General features: G+C 45.7%; 2 protein-coding genes across 12 annotated transcripts; one reads left to right on the top strand and one right to left on the bottom strand.

The window, feature by feature from the left end:
* Positions 1-35: 35 nt before the first annotated feature.
* On the bottom strand, positions 36-21,625 carry CENPT (centromere protein T). Of its 11 annotated transcripts, none has more exons than XM_075101916.1 (14): positions 21,542-21,625; positions 20,159-20,285; positions 19,491-19,584; positions 17,333-17,466; positions 15,913-15,946; positions 14,595-14,737; positions 13,738-14,166; positions 11,861-12,067; positions 8,531-8,707; positions 7,698-7,898; positions 5,542-5,632; positions 3,086-3,250; positions 2,210-2,314; positions 36-418 (listed from the first exon to the last, which is right to left on the bottom strand). In XM_075101916.1, the coding sequence occupies exons 2-14, from the start codon at positions 20,181-20,183 to the stop codon at positions 295-297; spliced, it is 1,929 nt and encodes a 642-aa protein (XP_074958017.1). In that variant the 5' UTR covers positions 20,184-20,285; positions 21,542-21,625; the 3' UTR covers positions 36-294. The 11 variants fall into 11 exon arrangements, with proteins under 11 accessions (XP_074958017.1, XP_074958020.1, XP_074958016.1 ...); XM_075101919.1 differs by lacking the exon at positions 21,542-21,625 and adding an exon at positions 21,340-21,475 and having other exon boundaries at positions 17,333-17,485; XM_075101915.1 differs by lacking the exon at positions 21,542-21,625 and adding an exon at positions 21,340-21,475.
* THAP11 (THAP domain containing 11) lies at positions 21,083-24,209 on the top strand. The gene is made up of 2 exons (XM_075101926.1): positions 21,083-22,105; positions 22,707-24,209. The coding sequence occupies exon 1, from the start codon at positions 21,326-21,328 to the stop codon at positions 22,049-22,051; it is 726 nt and encodes a 241-aa protein (XP_074958027.1). The 5' UTR covers positions 21,083-21,325; the 3' UTR covers positions 22,052-22,105; positions 22,707-24,209.
* The last annotated feature ends 2,093 nt before the right edge of the window (positions 24,210-26,302 follow it).

Below are 26,302 nucleotides of genomic sequence, written 5' to 3'. Positions count from 1 at the left end.
CTCACTGGAATAAGCAGCATTTCTATCACGCAGAATACACATAATATTTTATTTAGCAGAGCTATACAAGGATTCAAAGGCAACACAAAAAATTCAGGAGAGTCAAATTACTTGTAATAACAGTTGGTGAGACCCATAGGCTGGCATGACAGCCACAGCACAACCTGTAGCCATTCAAGGGAAGGTCAACCATTTATTGCCCCACCACGTGGAACAGCTACAGGGAACAATCCACAGCCAGCCTCGGCGAGCAGGCCATCTCCTCACCCATGGGAGCCACCATGTGGGACACCTTCATTTGCAGGGGATCACTTTATTTCCACTCACAGCAACGGGAATCAGGAGCTTCCGGTACTCCAGAGGGAGGTAACGCTCTATCAGCACGTGCAACGGCATCTTGTCTGTCACCAGCCCTTGTCTTTGATCAGAAAGAGGACAGCAGAGAAGAAAGAATTGTTAACAGAAAAGTGTTTCCACTCAATGTCAGAGTAAAGTTTTTAAAGTTTTCTTGCAGTGATATTTTTGCATTTAATAGCTGAGATGCTGCATCTAGTTGTGATAGGAAAGCTGTTGACTCCTATTTGCAGGCAACTTTCTCAGGTGATACATGAGGTCCTGCATGCGGTTGCAGGCACCAGGCTGATATTCCACCACCTGAAAGCGGACCAGGAGAGTGAGCTACTGCAGATCAGCTTCCCCCAGCAGGACATGTTTATCACAGTGAGAGCCAGCATACTGATCTTTACCAAAATATAAGCTCATGGCTTAAGTTCACAATTCACTTGCCAAATTTTACCATTAAAAGACACGCACAGAATGATGTAACAGAAGCAAACAGCTCATAACCTGGCAGATTTTTTACATTCACTTTTCAGGGTGGTTGGCATTTTCCAACTGTGTAGGCCATGTAGTTTTCCAGTACACCATTTAGCTGAATGGCCTGAAAAAAACGAGCATTTCCTTGTCTTGCTGAAAGACAAAAAAGCAGCATTTATCCATGCTTTCCTTGTGGAAGGAACAAAAATACTGTCCTCATTCATGAAGCAGGAACAATTCCTGATCCCTTTATGAGGCAGTGGAAAGGCATAAAGACATCTAGAAAAAGGTAAAGGTAAAGTAACAAGTGTGCAGAGTCTTCAAGCCTGGCCAACTAAACCTTCACACCTCTTAGCCTGCTCATGCTCCTTTCAGCACACACCTGCTGAAAATTACAGCCTCCAGACCAGGACAGCCACAGATTATTCTTTTTAAACAACAGCACCAGCTCCATCTACACAGGCCCATACAAAGCTAATGGCTTTAATCAGATGTGCCAGCAAAAATCCCTCAGATGACTTTAGCATCACGTCTGAAACTCTTCCAGTGCAGATGAGGAATAACAACTTGGAATGATGACTTTAAATGAGGAGTGACAAGTTTGTTTAAGGCCCCGCAGAGTTTTACAGACAGCTCTGCCAAGCCAAGAACAAATCCTTTGTTGCTCACAGGACAAAGTAAATTCAGTCACGAGATGGGGGAGCTGAGGGAGCTTGCAGGGAAGAGCAGCAGTTGAGAGGCTCCAAGGACAGTTTGTCCAGGCTGCTGGCCAGCCTGCCCCTCTGCTGGGTCCTGAAGAGGCAGCACAAAGGGGACACAGAGATGCCAGCCTGGAGGCTCCTTTTCCAGCTCTGAAGAGGAACTGTCAGTTTGAACCCTCAGTATCAGCTTGTGCAGAAGCAGAAAGAAGGGAATTTTCTTTGGAAGAGTAAGTCATCAAAACACACAGCAGGGTATGTGAAAACGCTCACGCTATTTCAGGCGCAAGCAGTTTTATCAAAGGGATCACTCAGGGGTGCCAACAGCACAGCCCAGCCTCACACTTGCCATTACTCTGCTGCTTCTACTGACACCACTCCTTTCCCAGTCGTACCTGCTTCAACCTTGTGCACATCCCCCTCCTCTTACTACTTGTTCCTCAGACTCCTCCCGCACTCCCAACCCCTCACTACTTCCTCTTGCCCCTTCACCACCTTCACTGTGGAGTAAAAAAACACAAGTCCATGAATGCCCTCCTGGGACAGAAGGCCAAGTGGCATCACACAGATTAAATCACAAGATACCACACTCACTGTGGAAATACTGCTAGCGCACACCCTGGCAAGGACACCCTTATCAGGCTAGCAAAGCACCACCAAACACTACTACAGGTTAATAATAACCCTCCCTTTACCTTCTCATGAGGACCTCCAGGTCAGCCATCTCCACTGTCTTCCTCCCTGCATGGTTGCTGAAAGCTTCCAGATCATTGCTTAGCTGCTTGAAGTATTTCTCAGAACTGAAGGAGGATGGAGGAAGGACATAAATCAGGCTGTGGAGCATGTGGACTTCTACAGGGCAGGATGCACTACAGCCAGTTGCTGTGAAGGTCACAGCCTGTCAGGGAAAATTGCAGAAGGAACTCTCCAGCCCTTGGAACAAAGTATGGCTTCTCAGCCTGGGCTCCCTGGAGCGTCACAGAAACAGCTGCACATTTGACAACCAGAACCTTTCCCAAACTTCCCACACATGCAAGAACAAGGGTTAATGCAAGTGAAAAATCAGCACTGAGGATTGATTAGGCTATTAGCTCTTATGGTGACACTGTTCAAACAATCTGCAGATTTTGCTCATGAAGGTGACATGGTCTGTGGATTCACAAAGCTGAGAAACCTGGACTCAGACGTAACACGAGAACAGCTTCACCTTGCCCAGCACACAGACACAGACCATTCTCCAGAGCCATCCCGCTCACAGAGAGTGCTAATGATATTAGTGTGCTGTTAGTTAGGCCAGATTGTGAATGGTGTGTTTTGTACTGGTTGGGACAAACCCCAGAAGCTCCTGCAAGGTTGCGTTTGTCACAGATACCCCCACCACAGCCAACAGCACCTAGCATGTTTCTGTCCTCATTTTGATCAGACCTGCCAGGACTCTCCCCAGCTGAATAGGGAGGGCTGTCAGCTTGTCAGCAGCACTCATGGCAAGTTTCTTATTTCAGGAAGAGGGGGGAAAAAAAAAAAAAGAAAGAATAAAAAGAGCAGAAGAGGAGCAGTTTATTGCTGCTTACCATTTTTCAACAATTTTAAATGCATCTCTGGCCACTGGCATTTTCACATAATGGCTAAATATATTCTTTATCAAACTACTTGCTACTTCAGGCTCACTCTTCTTCCTCCGTGACACTCCTGAGCCCTTTGGAACTCGCTTAGCCTGCGGCCGCTGCAGGGAAGACCTTTGAGGGAAACCAAAAATTCACACATCAAATGAACACACACAAGGCAGAGGCAGAGAACACCAGGCTGAGTTTGGGCAAACCTTATGCTGAACTGGAAGGGGTAAGAACTCCCTCAAGCTCTTAATTCTTTCACTCTCCCAATTCTTCAAAACCCTCATGTCCATGAAGTACAGTTTGCAAACAACTCACAAGGCATTATGACCTTGGGAGAAGCCACCCAGCCTCAAGTTTTCCCGGGATAAGTATGCTAGCATAACAACTAGTCAGCAAACTAACTCTCTCCAATACATAAATGCAGTTTTCACTCTCCAGGAATGCACAAAGTTTGATGCATCCACAAGCCACCCCTGCATCTGCAGACAGGAGAGTCTCGTCTGCATGGTGTGCTCAACGATTTTTCTCTGTGGACAAAATTTTGTCCTCTTTTGATACAACTTCCTTCCACAGAACAGATGTCCACAACAGCTTTTACACTATTAAGAACATTTTGTTTAGTGGGGATTTTTGGGGTTGGTTTGTTTATTTTTGTGGGTTTTTTTTTTCCTTAAACAAGACTGTAAGTCCCAGAGGAACCTACTACTGTTTTCATTCTAAAGAAGAAAAATTGTAACACAAAAAGGGGAAGTGAAATCCCTCGATTCACTCAGTAGACAAGGAGTAAACAGAAGAGACCTGGAATATCCGGTTAACGCATGCAAAACCCGCAGACAGAGTGTGCTAGCATTTGATTCTCTCTTCAACCCACCTGCATGTCTCCCTGTCAGAACTTCAGGGGCAGCAGCAGATCAGCCCCAGAGATGATGTATAGCAGTGAGGAAAAAACCACACCCATTCATTATTTAAGTCATCTTGGTTACTGCTTCTGTGCCTTAGTTTACCCATTTGTGAATGATTACATCTGGATGTTTGGTTCACAGAATCAGGGCAAAATTGAAATTTAGTGACTGCATGAGACTGGTGTTTCTAAATTAAAAGTCCCATGGCCCTAATCTGGTGTAGTTGATCACAGTAGAATTGTACCAGTATAAAGAGATTATTTTATAGCAGAATGCCTTAACCATGGCTCTCACACAGTTACTGCTGCACTACATAACCTAGAATATTCCTCAGGCTTTTAACCTGAGCACTGCTATCTCAAGAAGCAAGCAGGCCAATTCAGGGTCAGGCTGCTTTACACAGAGTGCAAACAAATCATGCATTTTTTGTGCAACAGCTTCCTGTAGTCTGGGCTCTGAACCTGTTATTATGATCATCTGTTATCTCAGCACAGCTTGAAAGCCTGAAAATCTGTCTATCAACATTCAGGAATTCCTATAAAGAACATGCATCCAAATGCACGACTTTTCCCAATAAGAAGTACCACTCTCTACAGAGGAATTAGTATTCAGACATTCCATATATATGCGTGTATATATGTCTAAATACTAATACTCACTCTATATATATCAAGAGCATGTCCCAGTGCAAAATCCCAAAGCAAATCTGCGTTCATTCAGTTCCACTTCAGAGTATCAAAGACTCCTTTTTCTATTTTCTAAATATATTTTACTATTGGTGATTAGGGCAATCATCTGGCACCTTCAGTAAGCATCATTCACCTCTGTTCACAGCAGTAAAGGGCACAAGAATTTGATTTTAAGATTTATTGCTTCAGTAAACAAAAAGCTAGACACATGGGTTAGAAAATTCCTCCTGTTCCCCAGAACACACTGGGAGTGATTCTGATGAAGTGTAAGGCTTCCTTCATCAAATTTCTAGTTAAGAGGGTGACAAATTTTAATTACTTTGGAGCAATGCAGAGGACAGCTTCACTTTCTGCCTCTAGGCCAGCTTCATTTATACTCGGCACATGGCAACTGCATAGAGCTTTAGGCTTCTAAAGTCAATACAAATATGTCACTTCATGTGATCGATGCAACAATTTCTAATTCCCCCTCTTCTGCATGGGCCTTTGAATCCCATACTGAAGTCTATAGTTCCAGGGTATCTTGCCAGTTGAAAAACTCCTAGAAAAAAAGGCTTTGGCCTTCTGCCAACCCAAACATTACAGGAATGTTGATTGGAAAGACTTGAGGCATCAGATCTGCTCTGGGAGAGCACTGACATTCATTTCACAGAAATCTTGATTCAACTGCTAAAGCAGTGAATGAACTAAAGACTTCAGGACTGCGTGTCCCCCCTGCTACAGCTGATAAAGCACAAAACAACTGACAGAGCCAGGCTCAGCTCTCTCCCCCTGGTACTTACACCCCACCCAGACACACTTCTGGCAGGCACTTGACACTTACTTGGGAGCAGCAGGTTTTGCAGGACGTGGAGTTGACACCAGGGGCTTGTAGGCTGCAGCACGGACAAATGTGGGTGTCTTCATGGAAACCTCTAGGTAAAAAATGTACTTGAGGAACTGAACTCTGTTTTCAGAGTTCCTGCAGCAAGCAGTGGTGCAGTAGCTGTCAGAAGCCCAGACAGCTGTCCACACGTCTGGACCATGCTCTGTGGCACCCTGAACCAGCATGACCGCTGGCTGCAGCAATTCCCCCCATGCCACTCCTGCCACGCAGGCTGGTGGCTTCCCTCATGGACAGGTCCAGCCCACCACCCCTGTGCTGGGCAGGGTATAGGGACACACGCTCAGTGCCTGCAGGGGCTGATGGCTGGGTCAGCTGAAGCTGCCAAGAAGCTGCAGCCTCTTTTCCCAGAGGGAACTTCAAAGTCTGCAAGCTACCACACTGCCATCCTGCTAAATCAGTGGCAAATTCTCCTGAATGCAGAGACGAGCAGAGCAACAAAATCACATTACAAGGGTCACTCTGTGAGCACCTCCTATATTCACAGATTGTCATAAACTCCCTCCAGCTAAGGCTCAGGTTATAGTCCACACCTCACCTCTTCTTTGCTGTAAACTACTCATATCAGTTTCTTCCAAGTCTGATCTGCATCCTCTAACTTCACTCCAACTTCTTCACTTCATAATGAGCAAGAGCGGAAGGAAAATGACATGAACAGAACTGAAATACTAAGAACCTCCCTGTCTAGAAGAATAGTGGTCCAGGAGGGCTTCTTGCCTGCCAGTTTCCCTTGCAAACTGGGTGCAGCCCAAGGATCCGGCATATCTGGTAATGGTGCCAACTTCACAACCCTCCCCAAGAGCTAGGACACATGCCCTGTTATAGAAGACAAGCCCAACTACTAGAGTTCTTCAAGTACCCCCGAGTGTTAAACTCCACAGCTCAAGGGTCAGGAGTCTCTCAGAGAAAGCAAGGCTCGGGTGAACTACCATGGCTGCTTGCGTTACCTTCTTCTAAAGAAATATTTCTGTGTGCCAGAGGGACGAGGAGCAGGATGCAGTGGAAAAGACTAGTTATGCTGAGGTTCCCAACATAAGTTTTATGACAAGAGGGCATAATTTTTCATCTTTTCTTCCTGCTTTTCTTCTCTTCTTGCTCAATGAGACCTGTAAGATGCTACTCTTACTGTCCCACCCTATCAGCAGAGATGTCTTTATCACCATCTTTCCATCTCTTCACATGGCTGTGTTAAAAATAAACATATACACCCTACGAACACCCACAGTTTTCCTTGTGGCAAAAGTATACTAGTTCAGCTGTCACCTTTGTGCCTCCCACGCTGCACAAATACCTACAGGCATTGATATTCTCATTACAGCTGTATTTCCCCACAATAGGCCTCAAATCCTGGCAACTGGATTCTTTTAGGATGTCCTTAGTTCAGTTTTTTTATTTCAGGATGTATTGTACTTTGAAAGAGTTTAGGAGCAGTAACCGAAAGACACCATTGAAACATGCTCTGAGCATTCTGAAATATGGCCTTGATTGAAGAGAACTCAAGTCTGATGAATACGTTCTTCCAAAAGGCATAAGCAACTCCTGGGGCAACAGAGCAGACTGATGCAGTGTCTGAAGAACTGTTCAGAAACAGACACTTCCTCTCAGCCTTCTGGAAAGCCAGCCTACTCCTTGGGTTAACTGGAAAGGAAATCTGTAACTACACATACATAATGTGGGGTTCTAAAGTAGGCTTCAAGTCTGGAGTCACATAAGTGGCTATGGAAACAGCAGTTCAATGCTAAGACATTAACAAATCAGCATGAAGTTAGGAAGGGAGGGAGGAAGGAAGAAGAAAGTGGAGGCTATCCCTAGGTTGCTGTAAAAACCCACTTTGCACTCACTTTCATCTATTTGTGCACTTCCATTACCTTCACTTCAAAAAGTACCAGACAACCTAGGACCCTGAAGCACCTGATGAGCCAGTAAGCCAGTAACAACCTGGCCCTAGGTACAGCAGCCAACAGCTTCCCCTGGACTATCTGACAGACTAAATAGTCAATAACATTATTAACCTATGTTGTTCCTCAATCTGTCGAGAGATAACAGGGAAAAACTTCTCCAACTGCCTTCTACTATTGCTACAATAATTCTCTTACCTTCACTCTCAGGGTCTTCAATGTCATCCTCAGTAGGCTCTTCTGGACCCCCCAATTCTGTTGTGACAGCCTGGTCCTCTAGTTCATCTGCTTGTTCAACAGCTTCCTTTAATGGATTCATCCCAGATTTTTCAGAGGAGGAAAAAGCATGAGAATGCCTGCTCAGGCTTCCAGGTCCAACACTTTTCACAATCTCATGTTCTAGATTTCCAAAACAGGAAAAATACATCACTGAAGCATGTATCGCAGCCAAAACTTCAGAGCACTCATAAGAACGAAACCCACCTTGCCATTCCTGACAACGCTGCCACTTATTATATCCCTATCTTCAAGGGCTAGGGTGTCAATACAGTAAGGTAGGGGAGCTAAAGCACGGATGAACCCTCAACTTTTCCCTCTGCTACACCTAGGTGTGCAGAGGTCACACAAGACAATAGCACTTCAAAGCCATCATGCAGCATTCTGAACACAGAAGACCCAGCAATTCAGGAAAAGGAACTTGGGAGATCTGATTTGCCAACACACTCAGGTGGTCTCCAAATTCTATCAATCTTTGCCTGATTCTGGAACTTCCACTAGTAAATTTTAATTAAAGATGACTTCTGCAATTATGTATTTCTAAACACTATTGCCAATGCAATTTTGGTTTCCATTTGAGCAGAATGCAGTCTTTCGGCTTAAAATGCCAAAATTAGTTTGTTATTTCCCCAGCATTCAGCCCCAATTCCAGAACGAAACGAGTTAACAGGTCTCTCTCCCAGCACTGATGCCAATAACGCCACTTGAGAGATCTTTAGCATTAGAGATAGTCTTCAGTATTAGGTTATCCTCACCAGCTTCAGGAGAGCCTTGGTGTTCAGCACTGCGTTCTGCTACTCCCTCTGTTTCTGAAGGGGCCATTTCTGTTTCGACTCCGGCATCCTGTGCCACAGTTATCTGTGGCTCTACTTTTTTTGTCAGTGTCTTCTCCAAATGTTCAGAATATCCAGCATTTGCATAAAGCTCTGCAGCTAAAATAGGAAATTCTATCATCAATCTTACCTACAAAAAAACTCAATCAACCACCAACCTACAGTTTAGCAACTGCTAAAATTTACTCATAAACTAAGGAATAGCCAAAAGCTATAAATAAGGGAAGGATACGCAGTTCCAAAGTTTACAGCTGAAAAACACACAACTTTTCCTGTGTTCGCTCTACAGCCCCCTCATTAGGGTGCTCATCAGATCCCAATGAAGTAGTTTCATTGATCAGGAAGCAGAGGTCCTCGAGATCCGCCATCTCTACGTCCACTCTCACTTTTGGTGATTGTGTGAGACACCAATTTCTTTTCCTTTAAGTGTACCAATACCTGGAATTTGTGCTCAGATTCTCCTGCCCATTTCCTCGGTTCTTCTGAATAAACAATATTGTAAGAGATACATTGCTCTATGAAGGGGAGAGCACCCAGAAGTGGTTTTAACCATCCTGGACAAGTCTCTAACATGCAGTATGAGGAGAAATGCACACAGGATTTGCATGTCTGTAAAAACTTCAGCTACTGAAGTAGCTACTGAAGTACTGAAGAGTACTTAAGTACTCCTTTTCCCTACATACTAAATCCACGTGTCTTATCACATAGCTCAGAAACCCACACAGGTCATTATTTGAAGAAATCTTACTGGGAACTCTCTAGTACTGTCACTTGTTGAAGGGTTTGGAAATCTTGGTTGAGCTCACAACCAGAAGCTGTAGAAGTGGATTTTTACCACCCTCTCCAGTGGCTGGGAGTTTTCACACTCAAAAGTGCACGTGTTAAGGTCTTGGGAGCCCTGAGCCCCAAGCCCCAGTGAAGGGGACAAGGAAATTTGGCCAAAGGTGGTGCAAAACTCAGTAATGCCAATCTCACTGACCAGAACACAGGGCTCCCTACAGCAACACAGGGCAAAATCTTGCCTAAAGTTAAGTGAAATATTAACTAGCTTTCTGGGGAAAAGACAAAAGCTCAACTCTACATTAAGACTGCCTAAGGCAGACAGGCACCAGCGAATCTCCCACACTACTGGATCCCTGCTGGGACACAGTACTTTAACGGTGGAGTACCAGATGCTATTGACACATTCGAGTCTTAGTTTTTACTTATTTCTTCACCCATTGCTAGTAGCAATACCTCCTGTAGTTTGGTATAACCTGCCAGCTGTTAGCACCTGTTGCTCCTCTCTAGTTTCTGCGCTGACAGATCAGGGGGCTGTTTGTTTCAATTTGTTTGCCAAATCATCTCCTCCATGCTGCTCAAGGCTTTTCTTTTTAAACTTCTTATATTTCACTCTCACAGCTACTCTTTCTTCCAGGCTGAGCAGCCCTTGTTTAGTCATTCAATGTACAGAAACTGCTCCATATGTTTGATTATTGTTAATGGTAAAATTTTTCTCTGCACCTTCTCTAGCTCTGTTAGATATATTTAGAGATGGAGAGGTTAGAACCGTACGCAGCATTCAAAAGGAGAGCATGACAATAAATTCCATAGTGGCACAATGACATGTTGCCATCTCTTCCCTTCGTAATCATTTTTAAATGTTGTTTTCTTTTCTGACCAACCCCCAAGCTTTGAGATGTTGTTCACAGAACTGTAACAACTCTGAGGTGACTTTCATCAGCCTCAAGAGTCACCATCTCATTTAAACTTCACACTCCACAGGTGCACCCAGATAAAACTACAACAGGACAAAAGAATAAAGAAAGATTACAGGATGTCAACTGTACGCAACTGTACATACATGCAGAATATCTGCTACCTTAATGAACTACTCTAAAAGAATTGTTTAAAACAAAAGGCTGTATTATGATAAAAAGGCAATGTAATGGATCTTGCTGATATGTTTCAATATGTTTTGGTAATTGCAAGCAATTACTTATGAGCACTGCAAGCATTCAGTTTCAATTTCTAGTAACAAAACTGTCGGTGCTGTAGACTGTTCAGTTCCCATACGTCCTGGTTTTGGCTGCGATAGAGTTAATTTTCCTCCTCGTAGCTGATACAGTGCTGTGTTTGGATTTAGGATGAGAATAACATTGATAACACACTGACGTTTTAGTGGTTGCTAAGTAGTACTTACACTAATCAAGGACTTTTCCAGCTTCCCATGCTCTGCCAGGTGCTCAAGAAGCAATTTTTTTTTTTTTAATTTTAATTTTTAAACTGTTCTTATCTCAACCCACGAGTTTTCTTACTTTCGCCCTTCCGATTCTCTCCCCCATCCCTTGGGGTGATGGATGAGCTGGTGGCTGGGTGGTGCTTAGCTGCCTGCCCAGTGAATCCACACCACCATATTGAGGTGAGGTAATTCACATGAAACTTCAGATGGGTAATTAAGCCTAGGGAAAGCCAAACCATTAGCACGGCAATGGTCTTCTCTCATTTCCAGGCACTGGTGAAGAAACAATGGTAAAGACTTAAAATGCATGCTAAACTAATCTAGAAAATGAAATTCAACAAAAACACAGGAATTTGTGTCCCCACCTACCGAAAGCTTTATGTAATATCTGGATACACCTGCCAGCCTCAACACCTGTGCAGAGTTTTTACTGTCTTATTCTAAGGCAAAAGGATTTTGGAAAAAAACTGAGACTGTGCTCATGAAAGCAGGCAACATGCATGACTTGCTCCTTTCCAGAAAGGAGGAGGTATTAACTTCCGCCCTACTGTGACAACCTTTGTTACTCAAGGGAGGGCAACCCTCAAGCCCTTGTCTTAAGAGGTCCTGGTTAGTACTGGAGAGGGGTAATGGCCAACATGGCTTAAATATAGTAAAGCATTAACATGTATACAAACAAAAAGAGTGATTAGCCAGATGTGTTCCTTGCCAAGAGGGAGCTATTCGTCCTTCGTATAGGAACATGAGTGGTACTAGAGATCTACCAAAAAATATGATAACTGATTGCATTTGCAGCCACTGTGAATAAGGCAAACACTGACTATGAAGCACATGAGGAAGTCACAGACTACTTTTTTGAAAACACTTTTTTGGAAACACTCCCAGTGTCTCTGATATGATTTGAATGAAATTATCTCCAGCATCTACTACACAATAAAGCCTTATTTTACCCTGCAAGTCACCTGAAAAACTCTTAGGTTTAGTCAGGTTGAAGTACTCCATTCCCTTGCAACACTGAAAGCACTTCTTACCCTCTCTGAAAGCCTCTTCCTGTTCCACTCTGCTCGCTGTATTAGCCAGCTCTTCTTCTGCACTGCTCACATCTAGGTCTTCAATTATATGGGACACAACTTCTCTCAAAGACATGCTGAAAGATCTCTTAGGCTTTGGAGTGACTGGGGATCCCAAACATTCACTTGAACTTCTGGATGGCAAAGAGGAGCTCCATCTATTAACAGCTAGAAATTGAGAGCATTAATGTGCCCCCAGTATCTTTTTCAAATTTCTTTTAGCTTTCCTGGTAAGTAAAATAACCAACCAAGTCAAGAGAGGAACACACACAAGAAAATGCTCTCCCTTTACTTGAAACCATTTAGGTAGTTTGCATTCTATCTTGGGAACCAGCTGGAAAAGTCCTTGCAACTATTTTTCCACTCATACTGAGGAGCAACACTGAGATCAGATGCCTTTGGTAAAACAGCAGAACTGTGTAACCATTAACACTTAAGCCCTTACAAACTCCAGCATCTTTAAGATATGCTCTCACTCCCCCTCCTCTTCCTCTCACCTGATCCTGGCCCCTATACCATGTCCTCCACACTTTTCTCCACATTATCTATCCATTCATCCAACAAGTGCCTGCCTACCACTGGACTCTTCAGAGCACCTAACCTTGTTTCTGTTCATCTCTTCCCTTGTCCTTTCCAAAAAACTTTTCCCACCAAGCTTGCCACAGGCAACCCTCCAGAAGCAGAGCACAGTGCAACAGCCCACTGGGACACTGGGCATTAATTAATTTCTAAGCTTTCTATGGCAAGAACTCCTCTCCTGGCAGTACTGAATCCATCAATCATTCTCTAAATACTGTTTCTGCAGCCCTTTTGACAAAGGAGCATTAAAAAGAAACACAAGAAACATTAGCTGTCCATATGCCATGGAAAGAATAAGGAGCTTTGAAGAACTGTGCAAAGCTATTTACTACAGCTGATCCTGCCCTGGCTAGCTGCCTCACAGTCACTAAGCAGAAAATTTTAGGGCTACAGCCACGCCCTGGGAACACAGTATGAGGAAAAATGTGCTCCCATTTACACAGCCAGGACAAGGTATTTACAGGGAAACGAATGTAGACAAGAGATACCAGACACCAGGGAAAGACTGGCAAGTGATAGGACTTGAAAAGCATTGGTACAGGGTGACCAGGGAGGCAACTGCCTCTGCCCAAGGGATTTTTAAGGCCCTGGAGACAGCAAAGCAGTTAGCTGTGGCATATAAATAACCTTACCAGGGTAAATCTCTAGACTAGTAACTGCCCAAGACACCTTCTAACTCTGTCTACAGCTCCTACACATTATCTCCTTATCTCACCACATTTGTGACCAATTTACAGTGTCCGCTTCTGGGCTCCCCAGTACAAGAGAGATAGACATAGTGGGGAGAGTCCGGCAAAGTGCCACCAGGAGAATTAGGGACTGGAGCATCTCTCCTAGAAGGAAAAGCTGAAAGAGCTGGAACCATTCAACCTGAAGAAGAGAAGGCTCAGGGGGACCTCATCAATATATGCAAGTATCTGAAGGGAATGTGTAAAGCAGATGGAGCCAGCCTCTTTTTAGTGGTGCCCAGGACAAGATGCAACAGGCACAGGCTGGAAGACAGGAGGCTCTGTCTGAATATAAGGGAACACTTTTTCACTGTGAGGGTGACTGAGCACTGGCACAGGTTGCCCAGAGTTTGCAGTCTCCATCCCTGGAGACAGGTAAAAGCCGCCTGGACACGGTCCTGGGCAACCTGCTCTAGGCAGCCCTGCTTGAGAGGTCCTCTAGAGGACCTCCAGAGGTCCCTTCCTACCTCAGTCATTCTGCAATTCCAGATAACACCTGCTAAGCCCCAAGCCCTAACCCACAGTACTCACTGCCAGCCACCACCTCTTCTGAAACAGAAAGCTGCTCCATTGGGTTACTCTGATGGGAATGATCTTGCTTATCTTCTCTCTGGTTTGCAGGCGTTTTTGGAGAGACATGAGTCATTCTGTCAACGTGCTCATGATCAATGATTAAGTCCTCAGAATATCTTTGGGTCCTCCCCTTGTTTGTGCCCACACCAGATACCAGGCCCACCAGCCCTGCTGCCTCTTGAGCTGCATCAGAAATCTTGCTTCTCTGTGCTGAAGTTTTTGAATCTGATAGCTGCGGTTCAAGAGCAGAAAGCTTATTTTGGCTCTGTTCATCAAACTGAGGCTGAACAAAGAGCTCCGTATTATTCAGCACAATTTCCACGTCACTTGTCAGCATGGCTGTTTGAATCCCAGATGCTGTCTGTGAATCCACAAGATAGTTCTGTGCTGTTTAGATAAAGTTTTAAAACAAGTTTTATGTGAAAAACTGTTCAAGGTCATAGGGACACATTTATTACCCCAGCTTGCATAATTCAAAAGTCATTCAACCATATTTTATTCATCCTCCACAGATCAAACGTTGAATCATCACAATTCAGCGCCCCTAACTTTCTCTACCAAACCACCTCCCCAGTACCCACAGTTATGAACACAATCCTGCGGCATAAATCACCAAACTGGGTGGAGCACCTACTTAAGTGCATGGAATCAAAGCAACTACAGATGCAGAGCCTCATTCTAATGTTGTTTCCAAATCACAGCAGTGTTGTAGCCTTAATAGCCTAAAATACAGACCACACTTCAGTAACTCCGTCTAAAAGCCACCTTATATAAGGCCCTCCCTCCCAAAACAGAAGTAACAATATGAAAGAAACCTTTTCTTTTCAGCATGTTCTGTTCCACTCCACCTTCAAAAGCTTCCATGTCAATAGCTTTACGATTTTTTGGCCTCCGGAGCAAGCCTCTCTTTTCAACAGTATCTGGTAGGATCAAGGAACCAAGAGACATGCGAAGAGATCTGTAAAAAGAAAGGGGAAGAAACAATTTTCCAAATGTACGCACTCCCCTTTCAGCCTCAGTTTCAGACACCGTGCCAGTAGCAGTAATACGTTTCACAAACCCCTAAGCTAGGAGGAATACATATCACCCACAAAAAAAACCAAACAACTTCAAGGTTACACACCAGTCTAAACAAATACTTAAATTTCATTATATCACCTAACATGAGGATATGTATCCCAGAGATCAGGAAGCAAACTCCCACCTCAAGAGGGCTCCAACAATATTTCTGACAGAAGGTTCTGGAATTTTAAAAATTTAATTAACAAAAAAAAGGGGGGAAACAAACATTTGGGAGTAAAGATGTCCTCTAGATGACAGCAAGGTGGTAGGGCTTCAGAACATTCTAAGACTATGTTTATGGTGTCCGTGTTCACAGCAAGGCACAGTTACCAACACTCACCTTTTTTGAGATGGGAGCTAAGATAGCAACATGCAAAGCATGGGAAAAGATTTATTTCAACATTCCTATTTTGCACCCTAAAGAGACTGGACCTACTCAGCTACCTCCTGTCTGTCTCTTTAGGCAGCCCCATCAAAACGGAAGTCAGAGGATTCAAAGGCAAGAAGCACAGAACACAGCCCTATGAACAACCTTGCATGGGACCACAGGCGAGGACTGCAGCAATAAACGTGAAGTGAGTTGCTTACCATGGCTAGATCATTAGCAAAGTACACGGGCAACACAGGAAAAGAAGTTCTTTGACGTGCAATAAAAGCTTTTAAAGTCCAGGAAGGTTGGACTAAAGATTGCATAGATGTAACTGATGTGATGAGCCAGTTAACAGGGAGAGATATTCTAAGGTATATTGTCTACTGATTTATTGTTGGAAACATGAGAATGAAAGGAAAAAAGGAACAATCCTAATAAGCAAAAAGAGGAGCAACAGTAGCAATACAAGCTAGACTGACCTGGGCATAGGGTACAGAGCCATGATTCCTGACAATCACAATATATTCACTGTAACACCTTCAAATTCCATCACCAGAGGGGGAGACAATCGTCCTATTACTAACACAGGCCTTAATCATGAACCCAGATATCTGTACTATTCTTCACATCATCAGAGATGATGAATCAAGGCAGCTATAGTCAGGAAAGCCAGAAGTTAAGACATTTTAGTTTAAACTCACCGAGCCAAAGTACTGCTGTCCAGTGTTGACTGAGCTAGAAAATAATTTGTGACATGTTAGCTGAAAAATTCCCCTTAACAAAACAGGCTACAGGAACACCCCAATAGATCTTCCTCCTCCTAGCACCAGTTATGCTACAATCCACAAAAGTCACTTTTTGTTGAGAACAGAATTAGATGACAGGTTCACTTCACAGTTCTTGTCTGTGTTTTAGAACTGCTTGTTAGAATTCTAATAAGCAATTTCTGAGAGGGTAATTAAACAGCTATTTCACAGATAATTTAAGCAGGCACATGCCCCCACACTCAATAATATTAAACTTACCACATTAAGAGTAAGGTAGGATAGGGCCTCAGTCATGACAACCCTCCAGCAACCCTTTACCTCCCAAACATTAAAGCATCTGAAGCTTTAGAAATACAGATAGCTACTCCACACATTGTTGGTGAAACTGTAACTCAGACCTGTTGTACTCAGAGTCCTAAAAATCCAAAAGTGGATCTGGAGAGCAGTGACATTATCATGCTCAAGCTAGAAAATACTAGAGTGTACCCCCTCTGCTTTGACAGAGCTGCCCACATCTTATCAGGATGTGTCCAGAGCAGGTATGAGGCCAAAGAAAGACAAGTCCGATTTTTGACCACAGGCAAGTCAGACTGGGATTCAGCTCCAGGTCAAAATATCCAAACACAGGTGTCTACATGCCCCCATTATCATCAAACACAATTACTCAAATGTAGGTGTCTGCTTTAGGCCGAGCTGAATTACCCTCCAGACTCCACTGATTAACTGAAGTCCTCCTAAAGCTCAGGAGAGATCTAATCAGCACACACACAGACACAGGGTGTCTGTAATTTGGAGCTGAATCCCACCCCTGAATTCTACTCCAGCTGCTACTGCCAATAGGGTATGTAAACGAAGGTGAGGTCTTTTATCTGCTCTGTTAAACTGCAATTAAAATGAAAGTACTATTTATGTTTAAAGGGAAGACTTATTCCAATATAAAACATTATTTCTTTTATAAAACTACATGACTCATCCTCAAACAAGAGCTTTATAACTTATTTCACACAACTGCAAGTTGTATGCAGTTTGTTCTATTTTCAAGTTTCTGGAACTGAGGGGAACACAGAGGTTGCTTCCTTTGGAGATACTTTGAAACCACAAGAGCACCAAGGTGGAAAAATAGTCAAGAAGTTACGTACAGCCAGGGCAGAGCCTGTAACTTGGCTTACAAAGGCTTGTTTTAAATTTGATAGGAGAGGCTTTTACCTTCTCTGCTGTCCTCTTTGCACAAGACACTGCTTCCAAACGTACAACTGCCTAGCTGAGAAATTACTACAGAGTGAACTGCAGCATATGAAAATCAATTGACAGAAAATGCAGTGCTGAATGAGGTAATTTTTGACTGCGACCTTACCCTGGTTCTGAGGAAGTCGTTTGTCTGCTGCTCTCTCAAATTCAGAAATGCTGAGCTTCTTTCTCTTCTTAGTCATATGGAATGTGGTGATAGACGTGTCCTCGGGAACAACGTCTGGCAGTTGCATTTCCAGCCTACCAATACAAACCAAGCCTTTAAAGGACTTTAGCATCTTAGCTACCTCAGAAAGGTCTCTGTAGCATCAGTGAAAAACCAACAGGAATTATTTGTCCTGGCTGCAGCAGAAGTAAGGAACTAATTGGCGATTAGCTCAGCAAATGCAGGAAGATGTCATTCCCTCCTACTAAGTCGAAGTGAACGTCACAAAGAACCAAAACTTGAGTGTATATTCAAAGCAACAGGGCTGAGAAAGGTCAGACTGGAGTAAAAGCTTGGTCTTCCAACACACTCCATAGCTCTCTTCTCCTTAAGAGCACACAGCATCAATTTGATTTGTCAGTCATTACAGTGTAAATCAAAAAGTCGTCATAATGAAACATTAGGCATCACAAAGCTGATACAGGGAACAGACATGTAATATCCCAGCCAGGCACTGGACTGGGATCAGAAAGCAAGTTTCTGAGCTGTTTTCCCCCTTTACCACAGAGTTCCAAGAATTCCCTCTCATGAAGCTCACGTTCAGGTGGCAAGTTGCTGCCGGCACCCCACACTGTCCTGCAGACCCAGAGCAGCACATCCCTCCCACAGCCAAGAGCTCGCATCCAGCAATTGTAGCATTCTGTATCCTCTGCAGCAACAAACATGGCCTTGGTGGTAAGGTGATGATGTTTATGGGTCTTTTCCCCTTACAAAATACATACGCTACCACTCAGAAAAACAGCAAAGTTTCATTGCTGTATTACGAGCATAACGTAAGCCTAAGCATGAGAATTAACTACCTTGTCAAGGGGATCAGACAAAGTAGCAGGGAAAGAAGATCTCATTTTTTGCACCAATGCTGGAAGATGTTATTACAGCTAGGGAAAGCAGTGCCTTCCCAAACCCAAGAAAGTCCACATCAGCTAAAGGAAGGCTGTGATGGCATTTTAAAAAAAGACTTAACATTTTTTTTAAATTTAAAAATATTTTTTAAAAGCCTGCATCTGTGTAACTTCAACAACTAGCTAACATATGGAACATAAAACCCCGCAAAGATCCAACCTTCTGATCTTTTCATTTAAGACAGGCTGATGAGCAGCACATTCAGAGATGTTAAAGAACTACAACAAGCAAAATCAAGGAGGATTTAAGAATCTTTTTTAATTTAAAAAAGAAAAAAAAGCCAAGCTACCGCACTTTCAGAAAACTCAGTCGTTTCTTCCTCTATTTAAAAAAACCAGAAAGACGGAAAATACCCAATATTTTAGACAACCTGTTTAAGGTTGCTTACAGTCCACACAAAAAGCTTAGCTATACAGACAAATCAAATGAAATCATGTTGTTTAGAACAGTCTCTCCTATTTTGCCGTAACCAAAACCACATGTAAGTGTTGTGACAAAACTGGCTAAAGCAAATTACCACCACTAGTTTCCTTCTATTTGATAACAAAGTAGAAGGAAACAAACCACACTTCAGCCTCCCATTCAGGCCTAATAACTTAAAATATTAATGGACGCTAAACATGAATAAAAGCAGCTGAGCCTCAGGCAAACCTCACCTTCAAACCGTGCTGCTAGGGCAGTAACCCCTAGCAGCCCAAAACAAGGACAAGCAAGAAACAGTAACACCATAAAAAACTACAGCAGCCCACGTTCTGAACAGAACACCCAGCAGTTGCTCCTTACTCCTCAGCACTGTCAGCACACGGCCTGTAGCCCTGGAGAAATCCAAGAACTTCTGTTTTACTATCCATCACAGACAAGTAAAGCAAGCTTCCACCAGGAGACTTATTGTATCCAGCAGTCCCACTGCAAAAAGACAGTAAAAGTCTGCCTTGAAGAAGGGGGACTAAGCACAAGCCTGAAGTATTTACTGTTCAGGCCCCCAGTCCCAGTGATTCCTACATGACTTGTAACGCTGAAGTATCATCACTGAAAACTCCTCCTGATGGAACCCAATTCTAATCATGAAAGACAATTAAAGAAACCTGCTCCCCAACCCCACCATAGGAAACGCCGCTCTACCTGGTAGCTTAAAAAAACCACAAATATTACTTACATGCTGGAAACCCTCTTACATGGGAGTTCTGACTGAGCTGCTTCTGTTTCTTCATCTTTAGGTATCTGAGGTGCTAGAGGTGAAACTTGTGGTTCTGCAACAAACCAAAACATTTCTCTCCATGATTCAATCCAGAAAGAATACCAGAATACAATAGAGCATCAAATCTATGCTACGTTCTGTAAGTTACACTTATTAATGGGTTAAAATAAAGACCTGGTGAAAATTATTTAGGTTTTACTCCTAGGAAGGCTAGCACGTACCAGGCCAAACCCAACAGTGGCCAACAGCAGCAGGGGGGTTCCATGTTCCGCAGCAGAGCTGAGCTGTGGTTTGCAAGGATGCATGCCTCTAATTTCCACACAACCATACAGCTAAGGGCAGCACAAAGATTACATGCTTGCTCACAAGGATAAGAGGGTTGAGTGAAAAGGATTTTCAAGAATATGATTTCATCAACACAAGGCCCAGGCTTTAAAACAGTTGTATTGTGTGACCTCGTTCAGCTGCCACTGCAGCAATCCCTCTTTTACATACATCAGCCATGTCATGGTCTGCATTTCTATGTTTCATAACAGCGTAAGAATAACAGGCTACAAAACAACAACCTCCTATTCTCAACTCCACCAAAGCATTGTCTTTCTGTTCTAAAAAAAAAAGATAGTTACGGGTTCGGATGATTCTCTTGAGCATATTCCGTGGTGTGTCATTGTCAGGATCAGGGAACACAGCCGGTCTCTGCTTCAGCAAGGTGCTTCTGCCAGAATTATTCTCCTTTCCTGAATCAGATACAGTCTAAAGAGAGGAAGCAGAGATGTTCAATTCAAAAGTTGTATTGTCATCACTAACGATGAATCTTAGCACCAAAAGCATTCGCCATCTAAGAAAAATCTAAGCTAGCTGACATGAAACGTTTTCCAAATTCTGAAAAAGAAATAGCGCACATTTGCTTTCTAACAACACCGGCACTTGCCTTTTTGGGCAGAACACAGTTCACAAGGGCACTGTGAGGTGCATCTCAACGCCAAAATCCCCCTCAGAGGCCTGGGGGACCAGGGCCCTTTGCCCCTCGCAGCCCTGCCCTAAAGCGACCCAAAAACGGGAAGGAGAAGCAAAACCTAAGGGAGGCGCAAGGCTGGGGCCACGCTCGCGGCCCAGATGTCCCCTCGGCGCCCAGCTCGGGAGCTTCCGGGCCATTTCCCACATTTAGAGGAGAATATGGGTGAGGGAGCGTCCTCCCCTCCCCGCTCCAGGGGCCTCCCTCCTGCCTCACACCGAGCGGGAATGGGCGGAGAGCGCCGGTCCCGACGCGGCTCTCTCTCTCTCCCTCTCCCTCTCCCTCTCCCTCTCCCCTTCCCCCTCCTTTCCCCTCTCCCTCCACCTTCGCCTTCGCCGCGGTCCGCGCCGGGTAGCGGCCGCTACGCCTAGCCCCGCGGCGGTCCCGCAGGCGTCTGTCGGCCATGGCGGTCTCACGGCGGCAGCAGGCTAACTGCCGCCCCGCGGCGCAAAACCGCCCCGCCGCGCGGCGCCTCACGGGAGGGGCGGGGCCTGCCGGAAGAGGTGGGGTTACCGGAAAGGGGGCGTGGCACCGCGCGGCCCTCGGCGGGGGCGCAGCGCAGTGTGGGGCGGGTAGTTCCGGCGCGGCCCCGCCGCCGCGGTGCATTGTGGTTCGCGTAGTTCCGGTACGATCGCGGCGGGCGGCGGCGGGCGGGCGGCGAGAGGCCGCGGTTGGCCTTGTGGGATCTGTAGTTCGCCGGGGGCCCCCCCGCGCCCGCTCCCCGCGCCGCCGGGGATTTCCCCCCGTGCCCCCCGGCCCGGGAGGCTGCCCCCCCGCCATGCCGGGCTTTACCTGCTGCGTGCCGGGCTGCTACAACAACTCGCACCGCGACAAGGCGCTGCACTTCTACACCTTCCCCAAGGACGAGGAGCTGCGGCGCCTCTGGCTGAAAAACGTCTCCCGGGCGGGCGTCAGCGGCTGTTTCAGCACTTTCCAGCCCACCACGGGCCACCGCGTCTGCAGCGAGCACTTCCAGGGCGGCCGCAAGTCCTACCTGGTACGGGTCCCCACCATCTTCCCGCTCCGCGGAGTCAACGAGCGCAAGGCGCAGCGGGCCGCCCGCCGCCCCCGCCCCGCCGCCGCCGCCACCTCGCAGGGCCCCGCGGCCGCCCCCGCCGCCGCCCCGGTCCCGGTCCCGGCAGGGGGCGCGGCCGAGGACGTGAAGCCCATCGACCTGACGGTGCAGGTGGAGCTCGGGCCCGGGGCGAGCGCTGGGCCCGGCCCCGGGAGGCTACCGCCGGCGGCGGGGGAGGAGGGCCCGGTGGAGGGCGGCCCCCCGGATCACTCGTACTCGCTGTCATCGGGTACCACGTCGGAGGAGCTGCTGAGGAAGCTGAACGAGCAACGCGACATCATCGCGTTGCTGGAGGTGAAGATGAAGGAGATGAAGGGCAGCATCCGTCGCCTGCGCTTAGCCGAGGCCCAGCTCCGCGAGGAGATCCGCGAGAAGGACCGGCTGCTTCATGCCGCCAGCGCCGGGACCCGCAAGCGCCACGGTCTCTGAGGGACACCGGGGCCCGGCGCAGGGCTCTCCACCCCAGAGCCTCTGCTGCCCTCGGTGAGGTGCCCAGAGGGAGTGGAGGCAGGATGTGCCGTGGACCCATGGTCCCCACTGCCCACTCCCTCCTGCCCTGCCGAAGCAGCCCCCAGCCGGGCAAGCCTGTGCCATCGGATTTCTCTGCCCAGATGGGGTGGCCACCATCAACTCTGTGCCGAGCCCCATTACCGATCCGATGTCACCCCAGAGCTAGCACTGCGGGCACCCGCCCCTCTGCACCGGGCCCATCAGCACCCATTTTGTACTGGCAGTGGCCAAAAGTGCTTCTTGTAGTGTAGATGGGACCGGTGTCACCACTAAGTGGATGTAGGGTATCAATTTTCAGCAAATAAACTCGCTCTGTGTAAAGTGAGGTAGCAGCAACACTACCCCTGGGTAGTGTCTGAAAGTGTGGTCAGCACTGCACCCTGCGTAGGAACTAACACCCATGTTGCACTTGGCCTCGCTTAGCAGAGGCATGGGGAAAGCTTTAGAAACCCTCTCAGGGTGATGTGTTTCTTCAGTAAATTACTGATGCCGTAAAAGACTGCAGTTTCTAGCATGAAAGAATCCCCTGATTAAAGAGTGCTCTTGTACTATGTAATTTTTTCTTTCTCTGCAGTATGCACGTATTTGTTACAGGTGTCTCAACGCTCTCAACACTAGTGAGGATTACGATCTCCTGCAAAGAACCGGGTTGGCCTAAGGACTCCCTTTAACAAAATGGAGGCTTTGTAACGCATTGGAATTCGAATCCTTGGCTTTCGTTTGGAGAATCAGGATGAAACAGAAGCAAAGCGAGTTTATCTGCAGTGGTTGCAAACCCTTGCTGTCTAATCCTAAACTAGTTGGCATGACTAATAATCTGTACATTAGGCAAGACCTTACTGAAACATGCTTGCGTGTTCTAAAATGAGATTTAAGAGTATTGTAACAAATCTATGTGGAATGATTGTGTAGATTCTGTTTCTAGCCAGCATTAGTCCCCTCACTTTCAGCAACAGGAAACCAAATCAATGTTGGCTAGAAAGAGGGTGGAGTGAGGGTAGCAGGGCTACTAGTTTGGCTCAGATGTGTACTTCCAGATTAGCTGGTGGAACAGATACTTCAGCACTTGGGAGGAGGAGGAGGAGGAGGAGGAAAAGGGTATCTGGTGCACCTGCGTAGCTTTGTGGCGATGCATACTTAGGGGGTACGGCTTTGATAGCGATGGGTGTTGAAAACAAAAGGCAGTTCACCACAGTGTGCCCATAATTACATTTGTGGGAGGGATGCCCAGGTGTCTTCTGGGTATGTGAGATCTTCCTCCTGTAACCAGAGTGCGTTACACTCGGTAGAGCAGAATGTCAGCTTTAGTAAGTTTTATAGAAGTATTTTCTAAATGTAAAAAGTATCTTTAGTTTGAAAATATTGTAATCTTTGTAACACTGGCTAACGTAGTTTTACAGCTGTCCATTTCGATGCTCTATATGACCGAATGAAAGGGCACAGTGGGTTCGGTAGCTGGATGTTCATCTCTTGGTCACGTCGCCCGTTGAGCTAAAGGCACTGGTTGTCACAGCCTGCTATGTGATGCGTGGGTCATTTTTCTATTAACGTGTGTACTGAGTTGGATGGTCGACCGTAAGGATACTACAGGTCTATTCACGTACTAAGTATTCTCCCATTATTTCATTTTAATTTATTTTCTCCAATCTGATATGTAGCTCTTAACTTCAGCTCCGTGCTATATCGATTTTTCCTGCGAGTCAAGTAAGCAGCAACATTTGTGTTTGCTTGTTTTGGTTTTGTGGTTTTTTGTTTTTTTTTTTTTTGTAGGGAAAGCAGATACCTGCTACACCATCTGATTTAACGTATGTAATTGGTCCAGCAGATCTATGCTCCCATCAAGACAATAGGCGGCACGACGTCTCCCCTTACAAACGAGACCAGTTGTGTGTCCTAGCTTCTTGAGAACATGCGTGTCGTAACAGTTGTGGTACTTTTTCTACCATTTGAATGCACTTCAGGACGTTCAGCCACTCTTCCTGCTGGACTGGTTAACTGCTGGACTGTTCGACTCCTCCAGGTTACACTGAGGTGCTAACATGCTTAATTTTAATAAAGTATATTTTGTTTTGTTACATTTCCTGCTTCCCTGCTGTCTATATATATATATATATTTCTGAAAGGTTGGCGGCTGTGACTTCTCTTTTGCAACGTTTTCTCATTCCTCCTGAACTCCACGGCTGCAACAGCATGAATATCTTTACATTCCTCAGGGTGACGAAGAGGAGCTCGAGCAGGCAGAGGGGTTAGAGCTGTTTGGATGAGCACAGGGCTGTTAGGACAGGGGTGCTCTCTAAATAGCCAGGAGCAATTTGAGCAGGGAGAGCTGGGCTTCCCACACACAGCTTCTGCTGGAGTCTCCCCAGTAAGGCTAGGTGGAGAAAGGAGAGAGTGCAGCCTCCCATTAGCCAGCCTAGTGCAGGGAAGAGCTTCCACACAGCATCTTTGAATTTGTAATTCTACTTCCCAAAGTTTGCAACTTCAGATTGGCTCAGAGCTATTAGTCTCCAACAACTGTACACGGCAAAAAAACTTCAGCCCTGCCTCAAAGGTCCCGTTTTCGGGTTGAAATGGGAATGTTAAATGAAGACGCATGACAAAAGCAAACACTTTCCCTGACTTGCCGCTAAAGTGAGCAACTGCACTGGCAGTGAATTAAGAGCTTAACTATGTAGGAAGGCACCTTGATATGCTAACAGATAACCTTAATTACTGCTCAGTGCAAATGCTCTCTTCCATTTCAACTCCACACCTTTCCACATTCTGCATTCTGATTCAGCCTATACCCTCGTGGTATTTTTCTTCTACCACCTCCGACTATTTTTGGTTGCCGCATTCCTCTGTGTATATATTATCACACGTTAGCCCTGGAAGGACAGTTGAAGAATGTTTATTTTAAATGGTTTTATGGTTCTAAGGGAAAACCTTAATTTAACTGTTATAAGAACCACCCCTAGAAATTAATAGTAATTCCCTTTCTAGGACCTGTGCCTATTTTTAAGTCTTTCTGTAGTAATATCATCGCCTTTAACCCAGAGGGTTAATAATTCTATTTCACTTAATATGATGCATTCTCACTCAATGCCCTCGAGCCACAGAGCTCAAGCACTGAACAAGTCACGTAGATCCAGTGTCGTGGTACAAGTTCACCTACCAGTTCAGCTTTCCAGTTACACAAGACATTTAGCATGGATGTTCCTAGCAGGAACTCCACCTATGGCACATTTAGCTGTGCAATCCTAAAATCCTGGCAACATGGGTGAGGATAACACAGCCTGCCTGTAATGGGGGGAGCTGCTAGTCAGGTTATCGGCTGGCTGATGGGGTTTTCAGTATCTGTAGAGCTTCTGGTTGTTCCATCCCTGGTTTCCCAAACAGGCTACCAAAATCATACCTTGACCGGTTGAAGCTCAAGGTAGTCTGAGTGAAAACAGCATTCTAACATATGTAGTCTTTACCTAATGGCTTTATGCATCTGTACAAGCCACAAGATCCACACCTCTGAACTGAAAAAAAGAGACATTTTTCTGAAGGTCATGCACCTGATCACTGGGCTCTACCCAAAGTGTTTGCATTTCCAAGGGGGGCTGGTTCCTCCACAAGGAATGTTCTTCAGCATTCAGCCCAAACTCTTTAGCTGCAGTTCTTATCTTCCATTATTGGAAGCCAATGTGTTCCCGTGCCAACTCTTGTTTCCCTGTGTCGTGTCCTGCCTCCAGCTTTGAAACTGCCTCCCCTCACAGTCCTTCCCACTGATCCTACCTTAGCCCTGTGACCCTGATGTGATGGGGCAGAAGTTATTCTGCCGGTGAGTGTTATTATGCGGAGGCTGGAGACCCCTCTGGGAACTGGTATGCTAGAAAGCGCAGACCAGCAGGTTGGATGGTGGATATCTCTCTGATACAACCTCAGACTTCCCTGCTCACTATACAGGCAGCAGAAATGCTGAAATTCTGGGCTAAATCAGGGCTGAGAGAGATGGTGCCAACAGCCCCAGTCTCTTTGCTCTTCTCTTCCTTCTCTGCCTCTTACCACATGTCCTCTTTCTACTTTTATGATGAGGGGTGTTGAGGCCCATTTGGGCTTGGCTCCCCTTGCTATGTCTGATCAGAGCCCAGACAGCCTGACAGGCTCCATGCATCATTCCCTGAAAGTAGCAGCAGCCTCCCA

This window comes from Phalacrocorax aristotelis, chromosome 8, assembly GCF_949628215.1.
Source record: "Phalacrocorax aristotelis chromosome 8, bGulAri2.1, whole genome shotgun sequence".
NCBI lineage: Eukaryota > Metazoa > Chordata > Aves > Suliformes > Phalacrocoracidae > Phalacrocorax > Phalacrocorax aristotelis.
This window is presented reverse-complemented; position numbering and strand designations above follow the sequence as displayed.

What these genes read in the sequence shown, in the direction of transcription:
- CENPT (XM_075101913.1), bottom strand. Translation starts at nt 20,952, where the DNA reads ATGGCCGACAGACGCCTGCGGGACCGCCGCGGGGCTAGGCGTAGCGGC. An exon ending in GGAAGAGGCTTTCAGAGAGG is followed by an intron (nt 8,708 to 11,860) that starts GTAAGAAGTGCT and finishes TTCCTATTTTAG; the next exon opens with CTGCAGAGCTTTATGCAAAT. An exon ending in CCAAGGCTCTCCTGAAGCTG is followed by an intron (nt 7,899 to 8,530) that starts GTGAGGATAACC and finishes TTGGAAATCTAG; the next exon opens with AACATGAGATTGTGAAAAGT.
- THAP11 (XM_075101926.1), top strand. Translation starts at nt 21,326, where the DNA reads ATGCCGGGCTTTACCTGCTGCGTGCCGGGCTGCTACAACAACTCGCAC.